The sequence below is a fragment of the Phodopus roborovskii genome, unplaced genomic scaffold, assembly GCF_943737965.1.
Source record: "Phodopus roborovskii unplaced genomic scaffold, PHOROB, whole genome shotgun sequence".
NCBI lineage: Eukaryota > Metazoa > Chordata > Mammalia > Rodentia > Cricetidae > Phodopus > Phodopus roborovskii.
In genome coordinates this window covers 47,184,722-47,212,540 of record NW_026126517.1, presented here as the reverse complement: position 1 = coordinate 47,212,540, position 27,819 = coordinate 47,184,722, and the positions used below count along the sequence as shown (strand labels likewise).

The 27,819-nt window shown below is 41.9% G+C and overlaps 1 protein-coding gene and 1 pseudogene across 1 annotated transcript in view; one reads left to right on the top strand and one right to left on the bottom strand.

The window, feature by feature from the left end:
- Aldh1a2 (aldehyde dehydrogenase 1 family member A2) overlaps positions 1-901 on the bottom strand; it is a 78,190-nt gene extending 77,289 nt beyond the window's left edge. Inside the window, exon 1 of the mRNA XM_051197911.1 lies at positions 493-901. Coding sequence (XP_051053868.1) covers positions 493-609 — 117 coding nt within the window. The 5' untranslated portion in view covers positions 610-901. The remainder of the gene's footprint in view (positions 1-492) is intronic.
- On the top strand, positions 735-27,269 carry LOC127231694 (vacuolar protein sorting-associated protein 26A-like; annotated as a pseudogene).
- The last annotated feature ends 550 nt before the right edge of the window (positions 27,270-27,819 follow it).

The window sequence follows — 27,819 nt, the reverse complement described above, 5'->3', positions numbered from 1 at the left end:
CGAGGAGACCCAGGGGAACCACTCCCCAAGCCGGACCCTGGCCGGCTGAGGAGACCCGGGGGACCCCAAAGCCGGACTCTGAGATAACTTGGGGGATCGCAGCACCGGACTCCAGTCTGCTCTGAGATCCGAGGAACCCCAGAACCGAGCCTAGTTCTGCCCTAGGGATATCTAGGGAACTCCAGAACCAGATCCCGGCCCGCCCTAAGGAGACCCAGGGGACCCCAGAACTCGACCCAAGTCTGCTTTAAGGAACCCCCACCTCCCCAGTCAGCCCCGAGGTCGTCACCACCGTCCGCGGCTGACGGCGACCCCCGCACTGCCTTCTGATCGGGACCGGTTCCCTGAGATGCTCCCCTAGCCGAGGCGGGACTTCAGAAGCCCGCATCGCAGTCCCCTCGGAGGCTCGGGGATGACAGGCGACCTCTGGGCCCCCTGGCCTCTGAAGACCTCCCGAGGAAGCTTCTGGAAAGCGTCCGCGGACGGCTTTACCTTGGTGTACTTGATCTCGAGGTTGGGCGTGGGCGAGGGCAGGAGCTGCAGCGAGGCCATGAGCGCGGCGGGGTCGGCCTTCACCTCGCCGGGCATGGCGATCTCGCTGGAAGTCATGGGCAGCCGCGGGTGGGTGTGCGCGGGGCGCTGCGCGGCCGGGGCGCGCTCGCTGTATATAGGCAGGTGTCAAACGGGACGGCTTCTTATTGGACGTGCGGCCCACAGGCGCGGGGGGCCGGCCCATGAGGACGCCCCGCCGCGGCCTGCATTTGCATACGGCCGCCAGGCGCCCGCGCCCACACGGTCAAGGCCGCCGCTCAGGCTCCCCGGGGGCCGACCCCAGGGGCCTCGACGGCCGGAGTGCGGCCTCGCGCGGCACCCGGCTCGGAGATAGCGGTCCCGGGAGCCTAGTGGCCGGCCGGCCCCGTGAAGAGGCTGCCGAGCGCAGGTCCCGCCGAACCCCGCACCCCTCCACACCCTGCTCTCCCCCCGCCCCCGCCGGGGTCCGGAGCAGCCCGAGAGGCCCTCCACGTGGCGCGAAGGGCGCGTGGCCACGGGGTGGGGTGATAGATGCTCCCCCCCCCCCACGCACCCGAGGAGAATCTTCTGGAGCCGCCGACGCCGGCTGGCCCCAGCCAGGCTTCTCCGCCCGCCCAACTGCTGCCCTCTGCCGGCCCTGCGGCCTAGCTCTGCCTGAGGGCGCGGGCTTCATCCTTCTGCCTTGGGTTGTGGCTCCTGGTCCCTCTGCTCTCCTTCCAGCCCTCTCCTCTCCTCATTCCCACCACACTCGGAAACACTTGGGATTTTTCAGTTGCCCTGGTAAAACTGCCATCCTGTCCCACCTCTAGGTGGAGCTTCCATCTCCATTCCTTCCTTTCCAACAAGCGGCCTTCTAGTTAGTAAAGATGGGCAAAAAGACAATCAAGAAGCTGGACAGCTCACTCCACATGATAGACTTGGGGGGAATCAATGGACTAATATTAGGGCCCCATATAGAAAGGCCTTTATAGGGCTTTCCGCCTCATCCTTGTGAAAGCCTTACAGCCTTCTCCACGCTATTTCCTCCCATTTTTCCATGGAAGATTCTGAACTCTTGAGCTCTTTACTCTGACCTCATGTCATTTTTCAGAACCCCTTGACTCAGAATCATTTCTTTGCGCGTTGTTCACCAGGAAACATTGACTTTAAATGCATTTATTAACTACAACTGCCCAATGACTGGTGCTCAGATGCTATGCAGACAGAAAGGATGCTGTGGTCTTACTGAGTTTGTGAGACAAGATTCCAGCTCTGAGAATTCAGATTATCTGCCTAAAGTGACCTGAGTGGAGTACTTCATAGAGCAACAGCACAGCCCGATTTGGGTGGTTGAGAGATTTCCATTCACGGAGCATATCTGTGGCCAAAGATCGTGTCTTAATAACAGAATATGCTCATGAGAATCGCTTTTTCTTTAAAAAGATACTAAGGAAGAAGGACTTGGTGGAGAGGTAGCTCCATTGGTAGAGTGTTTGCCTAGAATTCTGGGTTTAGTTGCCAGAAACACATAGAGCTGAGGTAGTGAAGCATGTCTGCAGTCCCCAGCATCCCAACACTCACTTGGGAGGTGGAGGCAGGAGGATCAGAAGTTCATCCTCCCTTACACGAGGGATGGGGGTTGGTCTGAGGATTTGGTGACAAAAGAGAAAAAGCACCATCAAATAAATGATTGTTTTGTTGTTGGTGTGTCCTGCACCCTGCCTATTTCCCCACAAAGGTATTTCCCCATCTTCTAGGCAGGGCACAGTGCTGGAGGTCACTTTTCAAACTAAATGTAGAGCCTTGTTCCTCAGTAAGCTCACAGCCTTTCCTGTAGATATGTAGATCACTGGCTATAAAAAGGATACTCTGAAAGGTGCATCGAGGACAAGACCTAGGTGCTCCGGGTAGGGTAGGCAGGGGCTGAGTATCTGGGGAAGCTGACCTTTGAGCGGCTCATAACTAGAGAAGTGAAACTACACAGGTAGAGGTAGGGACACGGCAGGGAGAGCATTGCAAGGCACCTCAACAGAGATTTCCGAGAATGTTCTAGGGAGCATCAGATGTGGCCGGAGGAACAGTAAACAAGTTCAAGTTTGTGGATACCGCAGTGCTTGAGAAGCCATCAGAAGCTTTTGAGGAAGAAGGAAAACAGAGAAACTTGTGCTGGGCCTGATGGCTGAACATGGTCTGGAAGGACGGTCACATACTAGAAATCACTGGTGTAGTCTTCTCAAGCATAAGCCAGGGTTTTCATTTCTGACACCATATCCTGCTTGCTAGCTCCAATTTGAAAGAACAGTACCCACGGGTCATAGGATTATCTGCATTTATTACAGAGAGACTGACTTCTATCTTGGAAAGTAAGGGAGTGTGTCTTGACTTAACATCTCTGGACATCTCCCAGGTCATGCTCAGTGACAGCTGGTTTGAATTGTTCCCTCATGGCTCCTTTCCCATGACACTTTGTAATTAGACAGTGAAATGATCAACACACAGGACCTGAGTCTTCTGTTTTCCATCTGCCTTCCTCAGTTACTAAAACAAAGTGGGTCACTGTAACTAACACATTTCTATTGTCTGCTCTGAGCAAATGGACTATAGCTGACCACGTCCACACATGGAGGCGCTTCCCTACCTTTTCAGAGTAAAGAACACTTGTTCTTTGAGATGGTAAGCTTTGATGCTTGTCCCATCTTTTACTATACATGTTTACATTCAAGGATCTCTACAAATTATTTCCTTCATGATTAAGATGGGATAACCTCCCCCATCTTAAACTCAAGATTCTAGCCACATTAGGACCAACTTCTTTACTTCAAGGTGGGAACAAAATTTAGCAGGGGACCGAATATTATAGCCATAGTATTTCTTTAGTCTTTTCTTTCTCTTCCTTCCTTCCTTTCTTCTTCCTTCCTTTCTTTCCTTTCTTCCTTTCCCTTTTGTTTCGGTTTTTCGAGACAGGATTTCTTTGTGTAGCCCTGGCTGTCCTGGAGCTCACTTTGTAGACCAGGCTGGCCTCAAACTCACAAAGATCCATTTGCCTCCTGCCTCCCAAGTGCTGTGATTAAAAGCATGTGCCACCACTGCCCGGCTTAGGCTATATTTGTAGACCTTCAGGACTCACATTCCTCAGTGCTAAGGACCCTCTCCATATCTCTCCTCAATGTTTTCATTCTTTCCTCCATTTTCTTTATTATTTTGTTTTGGCATCATCTCATTCCTCCATAAATTTTATAATTATGGAAAGTTCATATTTCTAAGTTTTGTTCTTTCACCCTGATTTGGTTACAACATATTTCCCCCACCGGTACAGTGTTCCTCCACTCGACCTCTCCAATCTGTACTTATTTCTTGTTTAGGATACATCTCATTTGAAACCCCTGCACCAGGAAACCTAAGCTATAGCGTGCACTATTTCCTCGTGAAAACAATTTATTAGGCCTAGTGGAGCCAATACCCTGGAGTTGTGGAGGAGAAAAATAAATCCTTGCCTCAAATTTCCTCACCTGAAAAATAGAATGCAACCTTGTAATTTCAAGGCATGTGTTTTATGTGAAGGTCGACTTTAAGGCATAAAACCATAACCATTTGGGCTGCATTTAGCCACTTTTAAGAGTATGCAAGTATTTATTAAAAACGATGCTTTCAAAATCAACAAGGGAACCCGAATGGGAAATAAAGATCCCTCTCCAGGAAGGAACCTTTGTTTCAATGATAGCTGCACATCTAGGTTCTGGAACAGTCTCAGTGTCAGATGACCTGCTTAATGGCCTTCTTGTTTCCATCACTAACGGTGCTGGACACTTACCTTTTCTAACTGATATTCTGCCACTATAATTTATCTTCAAAAAAATAAATCACATGTTATAGCATTTCTATCATCTGGGTTAATCGAATCAGTTCCTTAAATGTCTCTAAGTCTAATGATTTGAAAGAGGCACGTTGTTTGAAATATTAAAAGGGGGGCCTTGGGTTGTATGCAGAATGATCTCAGAGCTCGTTTCAGATCTAAGTGTCTCCTAATGGTCTCATCCATCTCCAATGGGATGTGCCTGGCCACTTTATTCAAAATGTTTCCTGAAAACTAACAAGACAAGCTTGACACAGAGTATATTTAGAGTGAAATACATTTAATTCATTAACAAACGCTTTTATAAAGAGCTTTACCCATTTTTACCCAGAAATATTTAATGAAGTATTTTGGACCCATTATGAAAATTCTATAAAATAAATGCACTTATTTAACATCAATATTAACTTTTTTATTGGCCATCTAAACACCCATTTAATTAGCTCTTCCGCCTAATGCCAAGAAGAGGCCCACATTGGGGCATTTATTAGCTATAAAAATTCTCTCGATATTAACTCCCTCGTTTCTTAATGTGGCCTCTGGTCACTGTATTCCATGGAAAGGGATATCCATAGCTGCAGGAAGTGGGTTACTGACTGGTTATGACTCCCAAACTCTGGTTTACCACAGAGCACAATACTTTCCTCTTGAAAGGGATTCTCTGTGTTTGAGGGACCCCAGGAGATGGTTTTTAAAAGGGGGAACTAGATTTGTGTTTGTTGTAATACCCATTTCTACTTCATATACACTCTACAGTGAGTGATCCGCAGATACAGTTGAGTGCCATGCTTTATCGGTAACCATACTTAAAAGGCTCATAATCCTTTCTGCCAGGTCTAAGGAAAAAGGCACCAGCGCCCTCTGCAGCTGACAGCGCATATGTGCAAGTGTATAGGTACAACTTCAACATTCTGTGTTTTTGTCTGATACTAAGACATCTCACTAAAATTTAACCTGAATTTAGTTTGCAGGAAAACATCTTGGAGATTCATATTTTAGACTGAAGTTGGTTTAGAAGAAAGACTGGCATTAAAAGAATCTTTAAAGCCATAGAAAATGTTATGCTCACATAGAATTTAGAGATAGAGTTGCGTGGGTCACAGATTAGGCACAACTATTACTACTATGCCAGGTTAGCAGATTTTACACTTATTGTGGAGCTCCAGGACCAAACTCAGGTAGTCAGGCTTGGCAGCAGGCACCTTCACCCACCGAGCCATCTTACCAGCCCAGGTAGGGAATTCTAATAGATTTTTTTTCAACCATTTAAAGTTCTTGGCATATAATTCAGTTTTTTTCTTCTTTCATGTTCCTGAGTTTATTATATTTTTCTTTTGAATTTTAAAATCCCACACCTCTATATAGATGTCTTTGTGACACAAAAAATAAAAGACCCAGAGACTGATATTGGGGTTCAAGCTTCACGCTGAAGATCAGAAAAACAAAGCAGCTGGTCACTAGCTCTAACTCTACCTCAGAATGAAAGGCGATCCTGTCTCGGCCAAACCTCAGACTGTAACCTCTCCTCAGTGTGGCTGGAGAATGAATGCCTGATACTGACTACTGAAGACGCTGCTCCTATCTTTTATAGCCCTCTAGTGCTGGTATTAAAGGCCTGTGATCCCAGGTGCTGAGATCATCTTTGTGTGAACTATTTCTCTTTAGGACTGGATCAATCTTGTGTAGCTCAGTGTGGACTTGAACTGACAGAGAGTTGTCTACCTCTTAATCCTGAGCCCTGGGATTAAAAGATGTGTACCACCACCTCCTGACCTCTATAGGTTGTAGCTGACTTTGCTTTCTGAATCCCCAGGCAAACTTTAATAAATCATAAATAATATATCACCACCCGTCTGCACTCATCACTTTCCATAGATTCCCTCTGTTCCTCAGCATGTATTTCCTCCCCCAAAGTGCTGGGCTTAGGCAGGCATTCAATTCTGAGGATCTTTGGAGCATAAGAGATTCTCATGCAAACATGGGTAATGTTTGGGATAGAGACCCATATTCATAGCCACTAGAAAACAAGGTGAAATGAACAATCCTTGTTCTCTGTTCCATTCTGGGTAGGATCACTGAAAAGATAATGAGGGATGCTAGCTATCTTTGCAGCAGAGGAGGAAAGTTAACTACTTCTCAACTATAGTTTTTGTGTGGAAGGCACAGGGCAAAAACCAGAGCATCCAGTTTGGACAACCAGAACCAAATAACAAGGGATCTTGTTTCAGGCATATATGTGTCCCTCTGGGAACTGTGATTCCTAGGTACTGTTGATAAATCTGGAAATACTAGTTTATGAAGAACACACAAACCTGTGTGATGTTCCTAGTCCTGTATCTGTAGTGAGTTTGAATGATGGTAATTAAATATGCAAAGCACCGGAGAGCTGCAGGAGAAATGTAGAATGACTGTAAAAGAAGAGACAAAAGTCCCTCATTTATTTCTGCAGGGCCTTCCATGGGTTTCTTTTTATTTCTGATTACTATAGGAACAGACATAAACCCCAAAGATAAAGACAGGTTTTTCAACATGAAGTCCAATAGAAAACTCCTGTGAATTTTTTCCTCGAGTGCTCTCTCTCTCTCTCTCTCTCTCTCTCTCTCTCTCTCTCTCTTTCTCTCTCTCTGTGTGTGTGTGTATGTGTATGTGTGTGTGCCCTTGAATGTAGATCAGAGGACAATCATGGGATCTACTTTTTTAAAAGGTAGAGCCACTTGGGGCTGGAGAGATGGTTCAGAGGTTAAGAACACTGGCTACTCTTCCAGAGAGGTCCTGAGTTCAATTACCAGCAACCACATGGTGGATCATGACCACCTGTGATGAGATCTTGCGTCCTCTTCTGGCCTGCAGGCATACACGTAGACAGAGCACTGTATACCTAACAGACAAATCTTATTTTAAAAACACTCATCAGGAGCTCACAGTGGCCAGTAAGTGATCCCTACATTCTTCTTGTTTCTACTTCTTCAGCATGTGGGTTACAAGCATGTCCCACCATGTCTAGCTTTTCACATGGGTTCTGAGGACTGAACTCGGGGTCACAAGCACTGTACTGTGCTGACTGAACCAACCATCTCTGTAGCCTCATCTTGTGCCACGTTTCTAGTGCAAAGGTAACCCATCGCATTAACTTTATAAACTGGGATTTCCAGAAGCAAATGCTGGGAGTGACACTGCTTTCAACTTCCTGAATCCAAAGGATGTCATCTCAAGTGGGTGACCCTTTGCTGGAGAGGAAAGAGAGGAAGTAGAGGAGGAACCAGTGCATTTCACTCACAGCAGAAAAGCAGCCATTTCTCAATTATTGTCAGTTTTCTTATGTGTATATATTTGGCCACCTTACTCTTGCTTAACTGGGAGCAGGAGCAGACATTTACAGAACAGTTCAACGATAATCATGTAGAGAGTTAGAAAACAAAACAAAACATATCACTGTCTGGCTTTACTGCACAGGCTTCAGTTACTCCGTCCAGTTGGCTTTGTCAACCTGACACAGCCTAGAGTCACCTGAAAAGGGAGTCTCAATTGAGGGATTACCCAATCAAATTGGCACTGCTGATGTTGTTAAGTGGTGTAGAAGGGCCCAGACCATTATGGGCAGCCCCATTCCTGAGCAAGGGACCCTGGACTACATAAGAAAGCTAGCTAGGCCTGAACCCAGGAATGAGCCTGTAAGCAGCATTCTTCCTTGATTTCTTTTCGACTCCTGCCCAGACTCCCTTCAGTGATAGACTGTGAACTGGGAGTGTAAGCCAAATAGACTTTGTTCCCTTTTCAGTTATTTTTGATCAGAGTGTTTTATCACAACAGAGAGAAAACTAGAACACATTCAAAATGGTCTCAAGGTATTGCTTAATATTCAGATGGGGGCCTGGATGTTGATATTTGTCATAGAGGTACCACTCTTCAGCCTCTGGGTCAGAAGCATGGGTTCCGGGCCTTCTCATTTCATAGTGTTCTTGCTTTGCTATTTTAAATTTAATATCTGAAAAACAGATCAAGCCTCAAATGGACTGACCTTTCCACTAATGTGTTTTACTAAATTAACAGAGATGATTAACTAATTTATATTGGAATTGTGCACTTTCCAGTTCACATTTATCAACTCTTAAATGCTTGATTTGGTGTTGCAATTTAAATTTTTTATTATTACCCTTTAAATCCGAAGAAATGTCTTCTGTCTAATTAGTCAAACTTAACATATTCAATTAATAGATTCATTACAGGCTAATGAATATGGAGGCAGCATGGGGGCAACATCTGCTTGCCAGGTGAAGCTCAAAGTTTCCAGCTACAAAAAAGGAAGCAATCTATTATGTAACTGAAACTGCATGAACTTTCCATATGAGAAAGAATATGGGAATCAGGACTGGAAGAGAAACATATCTGAAGACATTTTTTTACCCCAAAATACAGTCTATATTGTCTTTCTAAACAATCACATTTTTTCTAATGCAAATTATTAAAAATAATATGTTCTTGGGAAGGTAGATACAAGGGCATGATTAGTATTATAAACACTTTAGTGTGTGTGTATGTATGTATGTGTGTGTGTGTGTGTGTGTGTCTGTGTTCTTGGGTGTATATGTAAGTACACCTCCTTCTGTAGGAGCCTGTGGAGGTCAGAAGACAGCATCAAATCTCCTGAACTGCAGTCTCAGGCTGCTGTAAGCTAGCATGTTGGTGCTGGGAATTGAACCCTAGTACTCTGGAAGAGCAGCAAGTGCTTTTTTGCCACAGAGCCATTTCTCTGGCCTCTGACTTAGACATCCTTACCTGTGGGATGTATTAGGCTCATTCAAAAGCATGTGATTTTGCAGCTTGAAGCAGGTGTCTTGGCATTATCTCAGAAATTAGATGTTCCGAAATTCTGTTGTATTTGGAGTGCAGACAGTGCAGAGAACAAAAATGAACTTTCACATGTGTTCAGCTGTTAGACTCTTGACTTCTTATTTCTCTGGCTCTGAAGAGGTCATCACTTGCAGTCACGTGCACAACCTAAAGAGAAAAGTGCTGTCCACCTGAGAATCATAAAGATGGAATTTGAATTGAACTAAGTGATAATGAGTGTGTGTAGGGGGCAGGCTGAGTAGGTAAGGCTGATGGGATGGCAGAAAGTCTGGGGCAAATTTTGGAAATCACAACAAAACATAGCTGTGGAGGACAGAGCTTGTCTGGATGAGAAGCTAAGGCGTTGGTTTAGCAGGAGGGGAGGCTAGAGCAAATCAGTGCTGTCTTTCACACACCCAGGAATCTGCTTACACTATTATATTACATGAGGCAGCCAGTAGTAAATCCCAGGAAAGTGTTCTGTGTCATTGCCATCCTGACTTATAGGTAGCTGGGCAAATGCAGAAAAAAAAATGGATTCCAAGGTTCTTTAGGGTGAAAGGAATTCCTGAGGCCGTAGCAAAAAGAAAAAAGGAGGAGAAGGGGGAGGCGGAGGCGGAGGCGGAGTAATGAAGAGGACTGTGAAAGACTTTCACTTCTTTTCTCTCCCAAAGTGATTACAAGCATTAAAATAAGATAACACACTATTGTGGAATATTATTTTAACCAGTCAAAGATGTACTACATTTGTTTATGTTGCAGATTAGTACTTTAATTATGTAAAGGTGTGTTACTTTTGTTTAATGATTTAAGGATCTGTGTTTAATTATATAAAGATGTGTTGCATCTGTTTCACCTTGCCTGCCTAAAGTATCTTATTAGTCTAATAAAGAGCTGAACAGCCAATAGCTAGGCAGAGAATGGATAGGAGGGGCTGGCCGATAGAATAAATGGGAGGAGAACTCTAGGCTCAGAAAGAGAAGAGGAACGAGAGGAGGAGGAGAGAGGGAGGGAGACACCAGGAGCAAGAAGACAGGCAGTTTGCCAGCCAGTAGACATAAGAACAGTGAAAGTAAGATATACAGAAAGAATAGTAAAAAGCCCAGAGGCAAAAGGTAGATAAAGAGAAGCAGGTTAATTTAAGTTAGAAGAGCTAACAAGAAACAAGCCTAAGGTAGGCGAAGCGTTCAAAACTAATAAGTCTGTGTCATGATTTGGGAGCTGGTTGGTGGCCCAAAAGAAAAAGCCTGGTACAACACCATAGATATCAAAGTCAAAATAAGGAAGATATTCAAGATGAATGAAATAGCAAGATTTGAAACAGCCAAAAGGTAAAACTCACTCATGTGACTGTTGACTGGTGAGTGGATAAGCCAATGTGGTATAGCGATGCTACGGAATATCACGCAGTCACTAAAAAGATTGCAAACTACAACATAAATCAACTTTGAAGTCATCCTAAAACAACAGTTCTCAACCTGTGGGTTGAAAACTTTTGGGGGTCAAAGGACATTTTTCATGGGGCAGAGTATATCAAATATCCTGCATATCATATATTTACACTATGATTCATAAAAATAAGCAAAATTACAAAATTATAGTTACGAAAATAATTTTATGGTTGGGGTCACCACAATGTAAGGAACTGTATTAAAGGGTTGCATCATCAGGAAGGTTAAAAACCACTTTTAGGACCTAAAAGAAAGAAGTCACAAAAGACCATGCATTATATTGGGTCTGTTTATGTAAAAAGTCTGAATTAGATAAATGTATAAAGACAGAAAAGAGATTAGGCTAGGGCTAAAGGGGGGATGGGACAACTGTAGGGCAGAAGTTAGGGGAGACAGGTGTTATTTAGGGTTAGTGGTGTGCTTTAAGATCAGCTGAGGTGATGGGTGCCCCTCTCTGAACACACTGAGAGACTCTGGACTGTGTGTGCATGCTCCTTGGATGAACCATATGATCTATGATTTGATTTCAAATTGGTATCTATAAAAATAGAATGGACTCATTACAGGAAGACTAAGGGTGAATATCAAGAAAAATCTACAGGGTCTGATGATTCAGAAGTCACTGGTAATCTTTAAAGGGGAACTTTCTAAAGTGTGCAGGGAGCCCGAGTGAATGGGTGGGGAGAAGTGGAGTAGGATTGTCTTTGAAGACGTTTGGCTATGAAGAGTGAGGTCAAGGGCCCAACTGCCCTCTAGTATTTTCATTTGCAGCTCTTATTTCTGAAGGAAGATATCCTTTTGAGGTGACATCGCTTCTGTGAGCCTCCCTTCCATCATTAACCCTGATCTCACACCATTTTTCATGCTCTGTTCTGAATTATAACACAAGGAAACATGCAACACACACAAATCAGGGGTATTCTAGAATTCCAGCTATGGGAGATAGCTTTTATTATTATTATTATTATTATTATTATTATTATTATTATTATTATTATTGACATATTTTTTCTTTATTACATCTACCAACAGTTTGCCTATTCTAATTAGTCTTTTCCAAGCATCAACTTTTAGTTGATTTTCCCAATGTATGCTTATGTTCTATCCAAATAAGTTACAGGTTTCCTTCCATTTTATTTTCATTTAGTCTGTGAATAATTTTTTAATTGTTTTAGAAAGATGGCCCCTGGATAATCTAGAGTTTCTTAAACTCATTTAAAATTATTATTACTATTATTTATTTTGTGTTTTGGGGGTGGTGTGTCACAGTGCATATGTGGAGGTCAGAGGATACTGAGCAACCATTAGTCCTCTGCTTTTATCATGTGGGTTCTAGGGACCAAATTTGGTCATCAGTCTTAATGGTAAGTATCCCCCCCTACACACACACACCCTGGGCTGGAGAGATAGCTCAGTCATTAAGAGCACTTGCTACTCTTTGAGAGGACCTGAGATTTGCAAAGGGTCCAGATTTAGTTCCCAGAACCCACATGGAGGCTCCCAACCACTTAACGCTAGCTCCAGGAAGTCCTCTTCCAACTTCCCCTGCAGGTGGTTCACAGACAGGAAAGCAAGGCAAAACACCCATAGATATAAAACAAACATAAAATATTTTTTAAAAAGTTATGTCCCTTCAGTTGATGCAGGTTTTAAAGATGAGGGGATATTGTGAATAATTTTATTACAACACATTTGAGAAGTAAGGCTAAACAATACCTATATAGAAGATATAATTTTACCCAAATTGACCCAAGAAGAAATAGAAATAGAAATAGAAATAGAAATAGAAGTAGAAGTAGAAGTAGAAGTAGAAATAGAAATAGAAATAGAAATAGAAATAGAAATAGAAATAGAAATAGAAATAGAAATCTATCAGAGTGGTAAAAGTGCTTTGTGTCAAGGTTCTGGCCTGTGATTAGTTCCATCAACCATTCAAGGCAGATACTCTTCCTGGAAAACAGATAACTCATGTTCTCAGCTTGTCATAATCTTGATACCAAAACTACACTATTAAAGAGGGAGACTATATAGATCAACCTCACTAGTGAATACTGTTGAAAAAAAAATCACACATGCAATAGTAACAATCCCAAGAGGGCAAATCCAAAGAATCATGAATAAGATGAGCTCTTCCAGGAAAGCAAGACCCTCTTAAAATTAGGAAATCAGATTATTAGAGACACACTATGAGCATATCCAAGAAAAAAAATCATGTGCTTCTCAGGAACTACACAAGAAATACTTAATAAATGTCAACACCCATTCTGTATAAGAGAAAAAACAAAGCAACTAAGAAAAGGGAAGTCCCTTAATCTTAAGAAGGTTGTTTTGTTTTGTTTTTGTCTTTTGGTTTTTTTCCCTTCAAAAGTACACAAAGTAAACAAGACACTTACACTAAACCTGTTTTTTGTGTGTTTTGGAGAATGAACATACTTTTGGATGAGTGAGTTCATCGAGTATATAGTAAACAAAAAGTAAAAGAATAAATATCAAACATCAGGTAGGTAGACCAATAGAGATAGATAACAGACAGCAAAACAACATCAAATTGGATGCCCCAAACACCCAGCAGAAATTGACTAAGAAAGCCCTACTGAGACGGCCAGAGTGTCTGTGAAAGCAGCGTGTCCTCTTAGATGAGGCTTCCAAGAAAAAGAACAAATAACAGGAAGATAACATTATTAAAATCAAGTGAGGGCTTACAAATATTCAGTAGAAACCAATTAGGGAAGTTGAGTCAATAGACTGAACTTCCTGATTTATGGTGCTTTTTAACCCCACATGGATGAGCTCCCCATGGCTGAAGACCTGACTTTTCTTTTCCACTGTTGCCCCCTGCATACCATGGGATAAACAATAGTTCCCTCTGTTGGAAATGGTTTGTCTTCCAGCTGCTTTCAAGGACAGGATGTTCTGTTTTGCTATTCTTTCCCTTCTCTGTCATTGAGTTAGGGGGATCCAGGTCATCCCTAGACAAGGGGTCTGGAAGGGCACTTGAAACAAACATGCTTGAAATATGGGAGGAGAAGGACCAATCCGCTTCCAGAGCCATTTCTCAATGAGCTCAAACAGCATGTAATGATTTACCAATATGGTGTGTATCACAGTCTGTAATATTTACTTTATACACACAACATTTAACGATACATTTATATATCTGTAGTCACATATATACATATGTATATGTATGTATATATATGTGTGTGTGTGTGTATACAGTTGTTCAGGTAAACATGCATAAAGTAGTAAGAGTAATAATAAATATGAATGAAATAGCCAAGCATGAAAATTCATACTGTAATTCCAGTATTCAGGAGGCAGAAGCAAGAGGATCACAAACTTGAGGTCAATACGTATCAAGAATTTGCCTCAGAAAAAGGTGTGTGTATAGCCCAGTATGATGGCACACGCCTTTAATCTCAGCACTCAGAAGGCAGAGGCAGGTGGAGCTCTGTGAGTTTGAGGGTCAGCCTGGTTTGCATAGTTAGTTTCATAGTGAGACACTGTCTCAAATAAATAAATAAATAACAAATACATAAGAAAACAAACAGATAAATTAATTAATAAAAATATACATGCACCTAAATGTATATAGAAAATGTAATTAATTTATATCAATTGCATGTGCATTTACATAGATTACATAAGCATGCTTACATAATTTAGGACATAGATTAATTTCATATATAAATAGGTGATTATGTATTTATATTATAGATGCAAATGTCAATAGGTTTCTTTTGGTTCGCTTGAATGATTCTTTCACTATCTAGAACTGTCCTCTTGTCATTTTAGTTTATTGTTGTACTGTTTATCATTTCAATGTGAAGGTTCAGCTTTCCACTTAATTTTGGGACTTTTTAAAACTGTACCTCTGAATTTTCCTTTCTGTTTCATTTCTTGAGCTTTCTCCCATCCACACAGAAATCAGGCTTATTTTGGGTTGTCCTTTCAGTTTCCTTCTAATTGCTTTTATGCATTTTCTCTGTTTTAAATATGTATATTGTGACTCACCATGACTTATCTGTGCATCCAGTTAGAGTTTTGGTCAGACATATTTGTTTCTTGACATTTCTAACTTACTTGTAAGGGCTGCAATGACATTATTCTGCTCTCCACTTGTGAATTTTTTAAAATTAATTAATTTATTACTTTTTATCCATGTGTGTGCCTATATGAGTTTGTGTGTACCATGGATGTGCAGAATCCCTCAGAGGCCAGAAAAGGGCACCAGAGTGCCGGGAAATGGAGTTACAGACAGCTGTGATCTACTGTGTGTGTGCTGGACATTGAACCTGGTCCTTTTTTAAAAAATTGTTTCTTTCTTTTGTTTATTTGTTGACAGTTTCATACATGTATGTACATGTTGATCGCACCCACCCCCATTTACTAAGTTCTGCTTCTCTGACTGACTGTATTTTCACTTGAAAACATTTGCCCTCAAATTCTTGATCTCTAGGGTGTAAAAATGACTTCAGAGCTGAACCGTGGACTTTTCTTTTTTTAATGCACATTTTTTTCCTTTAGTCCTAGGACCTCAGTGCAAGAAACTGCATTTAACCCACTTTGAGTTTTTGCAAAATTGTCCACATGAGGGCGAAAGAGAGCTTGGCTGAGGTCGAATGCAGCTTTTGAAGAGGCCAGCTTGCTCTCTCCCCAGAAATCTCATTAGATTTCCTTGCAGGTGGAATGGTCCCCAAAGATGCCCCTATCTAATTCCCACACTTGTAAGTATTTTACCTTACGTGGCAAACAAGAGCTTTGCTGATGTGATTAAGGTAAGGATTTTGAGATGGAAAAGGTGTCCTAAAAACCCAGCACAGCTCTTAAAAGGTCCTCATAAGGGGGAGTCAGAGGAGATAGGGAAGGGCTTAATGATCACAGCAAATGTTGAAGCCCTGCGCTTTGAATGTGGAGGAAGGAACCAAGAGTCAAAGGAGGCAGGTGAAAGGAATTCAGTGTTTCTTGGGTCCTCCAGAGGGAGTAACACTCTGCAGAAACCTTGATTTTGTCTTGGGAAAATAACATTTTGGAACTCAGAACTGTAAGAAAACAAGTTACTTTGTTTTTAAACCACCAAGCTTGTGAAAAGCAGCAAGAACTGTCTGCACATACCTGCTGCTCTTTGTCTTACACACTTGGTATTAGTGAGAGTCTTCAGGCTTCCGTTCCCTTGATCCAGAAAGTGATTTCCTAGAGTAGGGCAGGGCTGGGTGCCATTCTGGAGTGCCCCAGACTCAAAGCTTCTGTGTGTTTTCTCCCTTACCAATAAAAAAAATTAAAGTATGAGGTTTTATTTTCCCCCTTGACTGGTTGCCATTGAACTTTTACCCTTACATCTAATTTCCATTCATTTCATAAGGAATTGGGCGATTTCATAACATAGCTCCTCAAGCTACTATATTTCCCAGAATTCTTTATTGTCAGTTTTTCCCCTTGGATTTTTTTTTTCTTTTGCCCTTGACTTTTCTTGAAATCACCAATTTGAAATTGCCCAACTATATATATGTATGTATGTATGTATATATGTATGTATGTCTACATTTTCTTGTTCAAATTTTACATGTGTGTGTTATGCATGTGTGTGGGTGAGCAGGCACATCCATGGGTGCACATGTATGTGGAGGCTCAGACTAGATGCTGAGAATCATCCTCATTCACTCTTCCATCTTGTTCAATGACCGGGGGTTTGCAATCACATTCGGAGGTCACTGATATGAAGACACAGTATGACCCCACTTCTCTGCTCTCTCAGGTTGAAAGTACATACATAGGTGTCCCACCTTTACATAGGTTCTGGGAAATATGATCCAAATTCTGATCCCCATACTTCATGACATGTACTTTAACCACTAATACATCTCCACAGGCACATTTGCACTAACTACACAATTCTTGTTCTTTTTAAATTAGTAAAATATGTTCATAGGACTGTTTCATTTTTTTTACTTTACTTTTGCTTAAAGAGGCCTATATTTCCTCGATTTTAAATTTTTCAATAAAAATTATTTTTATTATTTTTAATGTCTGTGGTGTGTGTGTGTGTGTGTGTGTGTGTGTGTGTGTGTGGGTGTGTGTGTAGTTACATGCAAACCTGGCCCAACTGTCCACACTAGGCTCAGTTTGATTCTGTGAGCCCCAACTTTAAACCAATTCAACCAGTAGTGGGTATCTGAGAGTGGAGATTGGTAGCAGGAGACAGGATGCAGAGTAAATTCTGGACAGTTAAATCTTACAACATTGTGGAGGATGGGACTAGAGAAGGACAAGACTAGAAGATAGCTAGTTCCACCAGAAGACTCTTTAACTGAACAAGTTGGAAAGTGGGAAAGCCTGGATTTAATCTTTCTCCATGAGCTAAAGAGAATAGAACAAATGCTAGACAAATAATGGAGACAAGACAACTTATTTGTTCATAGTGCATATACACTGTGTTTGCTGGAGAGATGAGAGATATTGATAATGTTCCAGCTGAAGCCCCTGGCAATGGTGTAGAGGGTATAGAGTTAGGAAGTGCAGTATATTAGTGACTTAGGATGTCCCAGCTGGGAAGAGACTAGAAATGGAATCAGAGAGATAAGTTAGGGTCTTTTGGCTAAGAACCTTCAAGGATGGGTACAGATATGGGCTTATCTGATAAGCAAGATGAAGTCCTCATAAATTTAGCAGGAGATTGGCCAGGTAAGAGTGCTGGTTGAGGAATAATTTCCTGGGTTGTTGAAGAATATTGTTAAGACAGAGGTTCTTCACAAATTTGGGGCATCAATTGTCATAGCATATTGAACAATGACCCCTCAAAGGTCCTAATTTATAAAGCCCATGAATGCTATTTTATACTATACATAATAGTAGAACTTTGATAAGTCAGTCCACTAACAGTCATCAATGGGCCTTCTAGAGGATACTTGGGTCCCATGTTAAAACATCTTGGAGCTGCTGGATTATTTCAATGTATACTTAATGCACATAACAAAAAGGTCTAGACTGCATTGATGAAGTAAGGGAAAGGGTGTAAAACTGAGTTATAGCAGAAGTTCACCCAACATGAGAACAAAGTTCTACCAGTATTAACTCCAAGATTTTAAAACTGGGAGAACAAGAAAAGAGGATTGTCAGCAAGAAATGGAGAAAGTGAATGCTGGGGAGAAGGCCATACCCCAGAATTTACCCCCCCCCACACACACACGAAAAAGCTAGACATGGTAGAGTGTGTTTATAACCCCAGCATTAGGAAGGCAGGGACAGGCAGGTTGCTGGATTTCACTGGCCAGCCAGTTTAGCCTAGTTGACAAGTTCTATGGTAGTGAGAGGCTGTCTCTAAACAAACAAACAAATAAATAGATGATGGACAGCTTCTTGGGAACAATACTTGAGGGACAGCACTCTGACCTCCACAGGCATGCACATACATGCAAATGTGTACTTTCACACAAAGACACACCTCCATATACTTGTACTCACACTATAAGGATCACTCCCCCACCCACATACACACATACAAATGGAGGTAGAAAGACAGGAAAATTTGCAGGGGAAAGATATGAGGTAGAATCTGTGGTATGGCAGCTGCTATGTGAGATCAGAATCAAATTCCAGGACTTCGCAGTTCTCAAGATCGTGGGGACAGGGATAGAATATGAGGAAACCCAGAGACCAGAGATGAGGGTCAAAGAAGAGAGAAAGACTACAAGTGTTGCCAACAGCACTGTTTGTCGGGAGCTATTTTGCTAGCAAGGAACAGATTGGAGGCTGACCAAGGGCTTGAAGTTGCATTTCACTGGTCCATCAGAAGAGGGTGTAGCAAGCATTCTGGAGGAAAGTGTGGATTGAGGAACTGGAAATACCTTGATACAAGTCAGAACTCATCCAGGGTTGCTCATTCCAGGTACATATCAGGAAGCCCATTCCTTTCTTTCTGTTTCTTCCTTCCTTCCTTTCTTTCTTCCTTTCAAATATTTTCATACAGACACATGCTTCCTTTTATTATTTTATTAATTTTTATTTTAATGTGCATTAGTGTCTTGTCATGGGAGTCAGGTCACCCTGGGAAATGAGGGTCACAGACAGCTGTGAGCTGTCCAGGTCCTCTGGAAGAGCAGCCAGTGCTCTTAACCACTGAGCCATCTCTTCAGCCCCCCCCCCCCAATCCCATTTCTTTAAATGTAGTCACAGGGCTGGAGTTAGGGCTCAGCTGTTAAGATCCCTTGTCACTCTTCCAGAGAAGACCTTTTTGTGGCAACATGGCATGCCATGTCTCTCGTTTTCTAGGACCTGTGAATGTAATACACTTGGTAATTGTTCTGAGTCTCTTTTGTGCCTCCTTTCATGCCATCATTTGCCTGACCATCATTTAAAAGAACACAGAATGATACTTATGAAATGGTTTCTGTGGCGCCTCATCATGATGAGTGGTGTCTCCATGGGGCCAACAGGAAACAAGCTTATCTTATTTAATCTCATCTGCCCTGTATCATACATCAAGAGGGTGTTATTCGAAACTATAACCACTCACCTGTGTTGTGAAACTTCTGGTGTCATGATGTTGTCATAAAAGAAAGGGCTGTTGGAAATCTAGAAAAAGTATTGACAGAGAGGAACACCATCATATAGTAGTTACTAAGTGTCCTACAATGTATAATTTACTTGCTACTCAGAGCTGGACTGTGAGGTTGGTATTATGATAATCTCTTATGCAAATGGGGAAACTGAGAGCAAAGATGTTAATTCCCTACTGAAAGTTCCATGCCTACTAAGTGGTAGAAGAGAAGTAAAAACCCAAGGTCTCTAACTCTGGGGGATTCAAGTTCAACACTGAATTCTAATCTCTCCCAAGAGTAAGAAAAATATCTCCATCATTGCTTCCCCTGACTGTGAAATCATGACCAGAGAACTGGTTCCTTCCATGGGTAGGTCCCCGAAGTTAACTCGGTCAAGCCAATGTCTGAATCTCCAACAAGACAAACTGATGAGAATGAGGATACTGGTTTTTAAGTAACATAAGGTTTCTTGATTACATACAGAAAGGGATAGGAACGGACAAGATTTATCTGGAAGACAAATGTGAGGACCAGGACCATCTAAAGCAAAAGAAGATACACACGGTGAAAACCTGGTTAAGGAAAGAGGAGTATGAAACAGAGTCCCAAGATGGGACTCAATTTTGGGCATCAATTTTAGGAAGATATATCTAGAACCAGGAAGGAGAACCCCTGGGGATAGAATATGGAAGTGATTCCTTTTTTGGAGGGAGTAGTCTTTAAGTAGAAGGAGAAATTTGGTTATAAGATTTTGAGGAGTTGATACAGGAGCCAGTTTCCTGTTCCAGCCCGTATTTTCTAAGATTCCAAGATTCCCTGCCAAGGAGGAATTTACAGGTGCCAACAGGAGTAAAACAGCCACCTTACACAAGGTAAACTGGAAAGTAGGCATTTGGTTATAAGTCAGAGTGAACTTGGAATGTGAGTCATCTTCCAGAACCTTTGTCTTTCTTCCCCTCCCTTCCCTTCCCTTTCTCCTTCTACCCTTCCCTTCCTTTCGCTCCTCTTCCCTCTCCTTCCCCCTCTTTCTTATTTTTACTTTGAGTCAGGGTCTCACTATGGATCCCAAGTCAACTTGTAACCCAAGTTGGCCTTGGACTTTCATCACCATCTTTATATACAGGTCTGTCTCAGACTTTTGAGAGTTGGAATTACTGACATGACATCTTGCCAAACATAAAGACAATATATTGAGTCTCGATCAATTCCACTCAATCAAAAAAAAAAAAAAAAAAAAAAAAAAAAAAACCTGCATTCAGAGGAAAGTCATTTTTAGTATACACTATTTCTATTTATTCTTTGATGTGAGTTAAACTTCCTTTGATGTAAATGTAAATTCCATACATTTATAAATGTATTTTGATCACATCCAGTCTTTCTCATTCTTCCCCCCAAACCCTTTTCTACAAATCCCCTCCAAGTTCATCTCTCCACCCCACCTCCTTCTTCACCCACTGAGTCCAGTTAGTGCTGTTTGTATGTGAATAGCTGAGGGGCCATGCACTAGAGCTTGGACAACCATCAGGTGGGGTTGGGGGCTTGGGAGCCCCTCCTCCATCTGTGCTGGATCATGCTCAGATAACCACAGCTGCTGTGAGTTAATGGGTATAAAGTCCAGGTCATGTTCAGAAGTCTGCACTTTACACAATACTCCTCTCCATCCTTTGTCTCTTACGTTCCTTCTCCCCCTTTCCTGATGTTTCCTTAGCCTTGAGTGCATGTGATGACATAGATGGTCTAGTTAAGGCTGAGAGCTGATTGTCACTTCTTCCATAGAAGAGTTTTCAGACTTTCATTACCATCTTTACATGGCCCAAAAGTTGTAGGGCTTCTATATACTAAGACTTATTTCATGCACTCATTAATTAATGTATCATATTCCATAACACTCTAGAAATCTTCTCATCTCCTTCAGTTTCTTTCTCACCAAGTTTCACTACAGGTGAAGCCTATTTTTGATGTAAAATATTCTGACAAAATACTCCATTCTACTTTTCTCTATCATTCACACAAATGCAAAAGCAACCTCCCAGTTCCCCTTTCAACTAGACTTCTGGCCCTGACCTGCCTGCTGTGCTCGAAGGAAACCAACAGCAATTCTACAGGGAAGAGATAGAGCAGGGATTTGTGTTCAGAGCCCTACCTCACCACAGTTGACTGGGAATCCCTGGGACCTCCGTGCCTTATTATGACAAAGCAGGTAGGTTATATACACACAAAACCACCTTTTCCGCCCACCCCCAATTCTGTGACCTTGTTTAACTGCAAGAAGGAGGGCGTGTCACTGAGTTAATCCCTTTGACAACAACTTGCCAAATGAAGTGACTGGTACTTAACAACCAGCTAGTTCTCATCTCTGCTTCAATTTCACCCTAGTTACTTGATAAGACAGAAATTGTGTACATTAATCAAATTTGTCAAGACCATGTTCAGGAAAATGCTAAGTAGTAGAAGAGAAATATATGTCTTGGGCTCCAGGACTGTTTCTCTTCAATCTTCCTGTGTCCAGGACCCAGTACTAGGTACATAGTCACTTAAAAAAATGTTTAGTAAGTCCAATGTGGTGGCACATATCTGTAATCTTAGCACTAGGGGAGCTGAGACAGGAGGATTTTTGAAATTATACCAAGTTTAAAATGTTTATCAAATGTTTACTGAACTGAATAAAATCAATGGAGAAAACAAAAATAAAAATCACAGTATACAAATAACATAGACAAAATGTCCAGTCAATCTGTTTCAAGATAGCAGGTCAGACCAGTTTCAAGATATTGCTTACAATTTTCCATGTACCAAATATAGAACATATTTAAAGTTACAGAAAAATACTTGTGTGAGCATATTTTGGTTACTATTTTGAAGCAAATCGATTATAATGTTTTCCTTCAAAAACATGCCAAATGTCAGCAGTCAAAAGGCTTTGATATCATAGAACAAACAAGTACTGCAGAGCCTTGCTTCATTTGGTCAACACACTTTCCCCTTAAACAAATTCTCTCTGAGCAAATATTCATCATCTTTGGACCCGAAAGATCAATGACTGAAGTGTGGGGGAGGACATGGAGGTCTGGATCCAAGGATTCGTTGTCGTACAAACAGTAGCTCCCACTGTGTTCCACTCAGATGCCTCAGTCAAAATGAGTTGACTTTAAATACCTTCTTAACTGCTTATGTGATCATTAATCCATGACCTTTCTTTTCATCAATCAAGCTGGGAACTCTATGTGGGGATTTGATTATTTAGAAATATTGTCTATCTTGGGTCAGCAGATAAAAACTCCAGAAGCTAAAATCCTCAAGCCCAAGATCTGAATTCAATCCCCAGGACCCACATGAAGAGAACTGATACTTGAAAGTTGTCCTCTGACCCCCACATGTGTATCATGGCACATGCATATGCACTCACACACATATGAACATCAACTAAATAAAATGTTTAAAGAAAAGAAAGAAGAGGAAATATTATCCAAATAGACAGGGTTGGTGTCTCCAGATTGTGTGGATTAAGTGGGAAGATGTGTAGAGGTGCTTTTACACAGCATCTGCCCTCAGAACTATGGCATTTAAAGACATACCTTTCAACTTTGGGAGCACATTCCCCACAGAGGGATACTCCTTTAGTCTAGAGACAGGAGGGATGGCCTAGTCCCTACTCTGAATGACTTGACAGATTTTAATGATCCCTCCTGGAATGCATCACCCTCCCTGTGGAGTGGGGGGGGAGTGGAATGGGAGGAGGGTGAGGGGCATGGGAGTGAGGGAGAGGGAACTGGGGTCGATATGTAAAATAAGAAAAAATAATAAAAAAATAAAGACATGCATTTCACTCCCTCTCAAAGACAACGATTTTGCTGTTAGTGGTGTGCTATGCACTGAGTTTCTGTGTCACAGTCCATTCAAAACTACATTTTGTTTTCAGGTTTCTAGAGGCCAGTGACATGTACAGGACAAGTCTGTGACCCCAGCTTTACTCTCACAGCAAACTCCAATTCTACTTAAGGACTCTTTCCCCACACTAGTTAAGCTAATGTTTTGATTTGTAAAATCACCCTCTGTAATTTTGGAAGATAAGTAACACTTTCTCTGTATTTGTGTCTCAGTGTCTTCTGGAAGGCAATGGAGAGCCACAGAATGGTCCTCAGGAAAGGATGCCACCAGGTCTTTTCTGAGGATGAGGTAAAGGAGCCATCTACCTGAGAAACAGATGGGTGGCCTCTACTGATTCTTTCGCTCCATTATTTCACAACAAATAAGCTATTAGGAGAAGAGCTCTTAACACTGGTCCTCTGTGTATAATGGTCCCACAAGAATTAAAATTTATGTAGGAACTTCTAGAAGAAAAGCTTTCTGCTGTGGCACTTTTATTGGCCTGATTGAATATATATATGATGGATGGAAGGGGTGAAGAGATAGCACAGGGGTTAAAACCACTTCCTCCTCTTGTGCAGGACCTGGATTCAATTCCACGCACCCATATGGTGGCTCACAACTATCTGTAACTCCAAGTCTAGGAGATCTGATGCTCTATTCTGGCCTCTGAGAGTGCTGCATGCATGTGTATATACCCACACTCAACACACTCAACTATTCACATAAAGACATAAATAAAAATAATAAATTTTAAAAATGATTGGCAAGGTGACAGTTACTTGCTGCAACAAGGAGCTCCCAGGCTCTTGGGGTTGGATGGAGGGCTAACTAACTCACAACAACCAGCAGAGACTGAGGGGAGATCTCCCCATTGGCAGAGCTCAGAAAACAAGCAATGGACTCATGTTCCATTTGCTGAGCAATCAGGACTGCTGTGTTCATCTTCCTAGCTAGTGAGAGACATTCGGGTGGGAGATACATGGGAATACTAGGGAACAAAAATCTTACTCAGATCTTTTCTAGATCATTGTTAAAGAGTGTGCATCTGCCTTCTGTCTTGACTCCCCAACCTAATAAATAATTTGGGCTCCTGTCATAATAACATCAAAGTTACAGCACTAACTGCATTGTTGCTAACGCTGGCAGTGCACCATGGTCCAGCCATGTACCTTTGTTACTTTGGAGATGGGACTGCAGTGGCTCACTCTTGGCTTGTGTGATCAGCTGCATGCCATCAGGAAAAGCACATGATTGGGACTATGGAATCAATCCAGGCCCAGTGACATGTACAGGACAAGTCTGTGACCCCAGCTTTACTTTCACAGCAAACTCCAATTCCACTTAAGGACTCTTTCCCCAATTTTGTGTATTTACTCTTCCAATAACACAGTCACAAACAAACTTGGAAAGTACAAATTAAACTCCACTTACAATCCCAAATTTCCTTTCAGGTTTTGCTAAGTGGGATTTCCTCATGTGCTTGAGCAGCAAGTTAGTGGGATCAGGAGCCCAAAGGTTGAAGTTGGAACCCTCACTTACTCATTTGCCTAGAGCATGACTTTAGAGAGGCCACTGCTCTTGCCTGATTGTCAGTTTCCTCACCCTTGAAGAGAGGGGTCTCTTCTCTAAGTTAGCACATACCTGTGGAAGTTCTGTGTGCCACAGACATACTAGATCCTGAGTGAACAGTGATTGAAGAGTCTAACCTTCAGCCACTCACAGTATAGCAGGAGACATGGACAAATAAGACATTGCTGCTTATGCATGCCCTTTGTACTTTATAGGATTGTTTTGGAGTTTTTTCGCAAATGTACGATAAATTGTGATGAACTATTTTGTGTGTGCATGCATACATACATGTGCCTGTGTGTGCATATTCATATGAGGGAATGAGTGTAGTATGCATGTGGAGGCCAGAAGACAACTTCCTGTGCCCAGCCTTGTGTGTGTGTGTGTGTGTGTGTGTGTGTGTGTGTGTGTGTGTGTTTGCGGTGGGAGGGGTCTTTTTTGAGACAAGGACTCTCACTGGCCTAGAGCTCACCAATTAGGTTAGGCTGCCTGGCCAGTGAGCCCAAGGGGTTCATCCCACATCTCCCTTCCCAAGGCTGATTAAAAGCTTATACTACCATATTTGACTTCTTTTTTTTAAACATAGGTTTGGGGAATTGAACTCATATCTTCATACCTGTATATTAAGTACTTTATCCATAGAGATATTTTTAGAAAAATACTTACAAATTGGCCTCCTATGAGATAATTTCCTTGTGAAATATTCTGTATTTTTCCTGTTAAGAAAAGGTGTGTGTGTGTGTGTGTGTGTGTGTGTGTGGACTTACAGTAAAGTGAGGTGGCATTTCTGATGCAGAATATTTGGTACATCTCGGCAGAAATGCTCAGTGTTCTGTCTTTGCCTCTTCTCAAAAGCATATCCATCTCTCAACAGCCTTAAAGGGAGACCACTCCTCATCTTGTGCCTTAATTCCTGACCAGAAGTATAGACAGAAGGATCTCAGGACAAGGAAAGGATAAGATATTGTTGACAAAATTCCTCCCTGGATGAGATTTAAACAATGTCACCCCTCCTCCTAAGGTCACAATGGCAAACCAACATACCTAAGTCCATTCTAGGGAAACAGTTTGTTGGCTTACTTATAGATCATGGGTGAGGGGTTACTTACAGAAGTGTGGGAGATCCCAAAGGAGAGACTCAGCATGGAGGATTGCTTCCTAATAGCTGCACACTTGGAGACATCTGTCTCTGCTCTTCCCCAAATATACTCTAGCCTCTCTTGAAGACACCAAGGCTTTGTGCAATTAGGAAAAAATTGCATACAGTTGGTTGGGAGAAGAGTCTGATACTCAGATAAGGGTCCCATGATCCTCCTCCATCCCCTCTGATAGAAGGGAATGCTAATTGTCGACAAGCCCAACTGTGAGGATCTTTTTCAAGCAGGCACAGCTGAATTCGTGGAGTGGCTGTTTATCTGTGAGTATAGTGCTGGACAGCAAGGATCTGCTGTCAATGTTATTGACATGTTTTTGGGAGAAAGATTCTTTTGTTGTTGTTGTTTCATTGTTGGTTGGTTTTTTGTTTGTTTGTTTGTTTGTTTTACCTAAGCTAATATCTAAAAACTTACTTCTGGGATCTTGTAAATGCACCTGTGCCAGGATTATTGGGGAAAACAAGGTACACCAGACTGTCCCACAGCTGACAAGATCCTGAAGAGGGACAGTCTCTGGAAAATGGGAATGTCACAAAACCTGTCATAAGTCACATTCGCACCAAAATCTTATCAAGAGTTGGCATCAAAAACCATTTCCAAGGCTGAGAGTTCTCCTGAGGGAAATCTGAGTGACACAGGGGACCTGGTGGTGGTAACACTGAGTTTTCTTGGAGGCTTTTTTGGGTCCTATTTGTAAGCTCAATGTTGCCCTTAATGAGGGAGAAACCAGGAAAATGGCAGAAATGAAAACTGAAGATGGCAAAGTAGATAAATCCTATCTCTTCTATAATGGAGAGTATTTCAGGAAAGGTAGACCTAGCCTTTAAGCAGCCTGAAAAGAGGCTAGAGCATCAAGGAATGAGAATTGAATTTGTAGGTCAAACTGAACTTTTCGATGACAAGAGTAGTACTCATGAATCTAAACCTAGTCAAAGAATTAGCCTTACCCAGAGAACTGAGCCATAGCAGAAGTTAAGGTTTTGAAAAGCCATGTGATGCCAATATAAGGTATTCTCTTAAGGTGAAGGTCATGAGAAGGCTGACAGACTTGGTGAAAGAGTGTGATCTTATTGTTCACTGGCTTGCTACCTGTCCTGATGCCAACAACTCTATTAAAATAGAAGTGGGCACTGAAGATTGTCTGCACATAGAGTCAGTCAAAGTATCATTTAAAAGATGTGATCCTTGGAAAACCTTTTCTTATTAGTAAGAGTGAAAACACAACACACAGAGTTGCAAGTGATCAAGAAAGACATCACAGGAATTGGACCTAGCACCATAACAGAAACAATCACTAAGTATGAAATAATGGAAGGTGTACCAGCCGAAGGAGACTTCTATTCTCATAAGGCTGTTCTTAGCAGGGTATCACCCAACTCCCACATTGAGGGATGAGGAGATCATCCTGCAGAGAGAAGCACCTGAAAAATTGAGAAAGCAGAGGAAGAACTCTCACCAGCAATTTGAATTTCCAGAGTCACAGCCCAAGCCCTAAGCAGCAAGATCAAGAACTGAAGTTAAGAGGTGAAGTTCAGCCTGTTAAAGATGGTCACAGCCTGGGCAATGTCCAGCTGCACACCTGCCAGTCTTCCTTATCCTGATGTGCTACAATTATTGCATAGTATGATCAAAGGTTCTTTGTGTTGGGAGAGGGAGAACCTCCCCAAATATGATATGGGTCCAGTTATTGTCAAAGTATCTGTTTGACATTAACTCACACAGTGCATACTTGAGCCCTTTAGGCCACACCAAGAACTGTGAAACAGCACTGTTATTTTTTTAAGGAACTGTGATCTGAGTGCATTATACACACAGCCTGTATGTACACGGATACACATGGGGAGATAAGGAGCTGGACCCAAGGGCTACATGAGTAATTCAACTTAAATAAGACTCAGGTCTCAGCACCCATGTCAGGCAGCTCATAGCCCTCTGTAACTCCTGCTCAAGGGCATTGGACCTTCTCTTTTACCATCCATGAACACTGTAATCGCATGCATACACATCCCAACTCATAGAGAGACATAATTCAAAATAAAATAAAA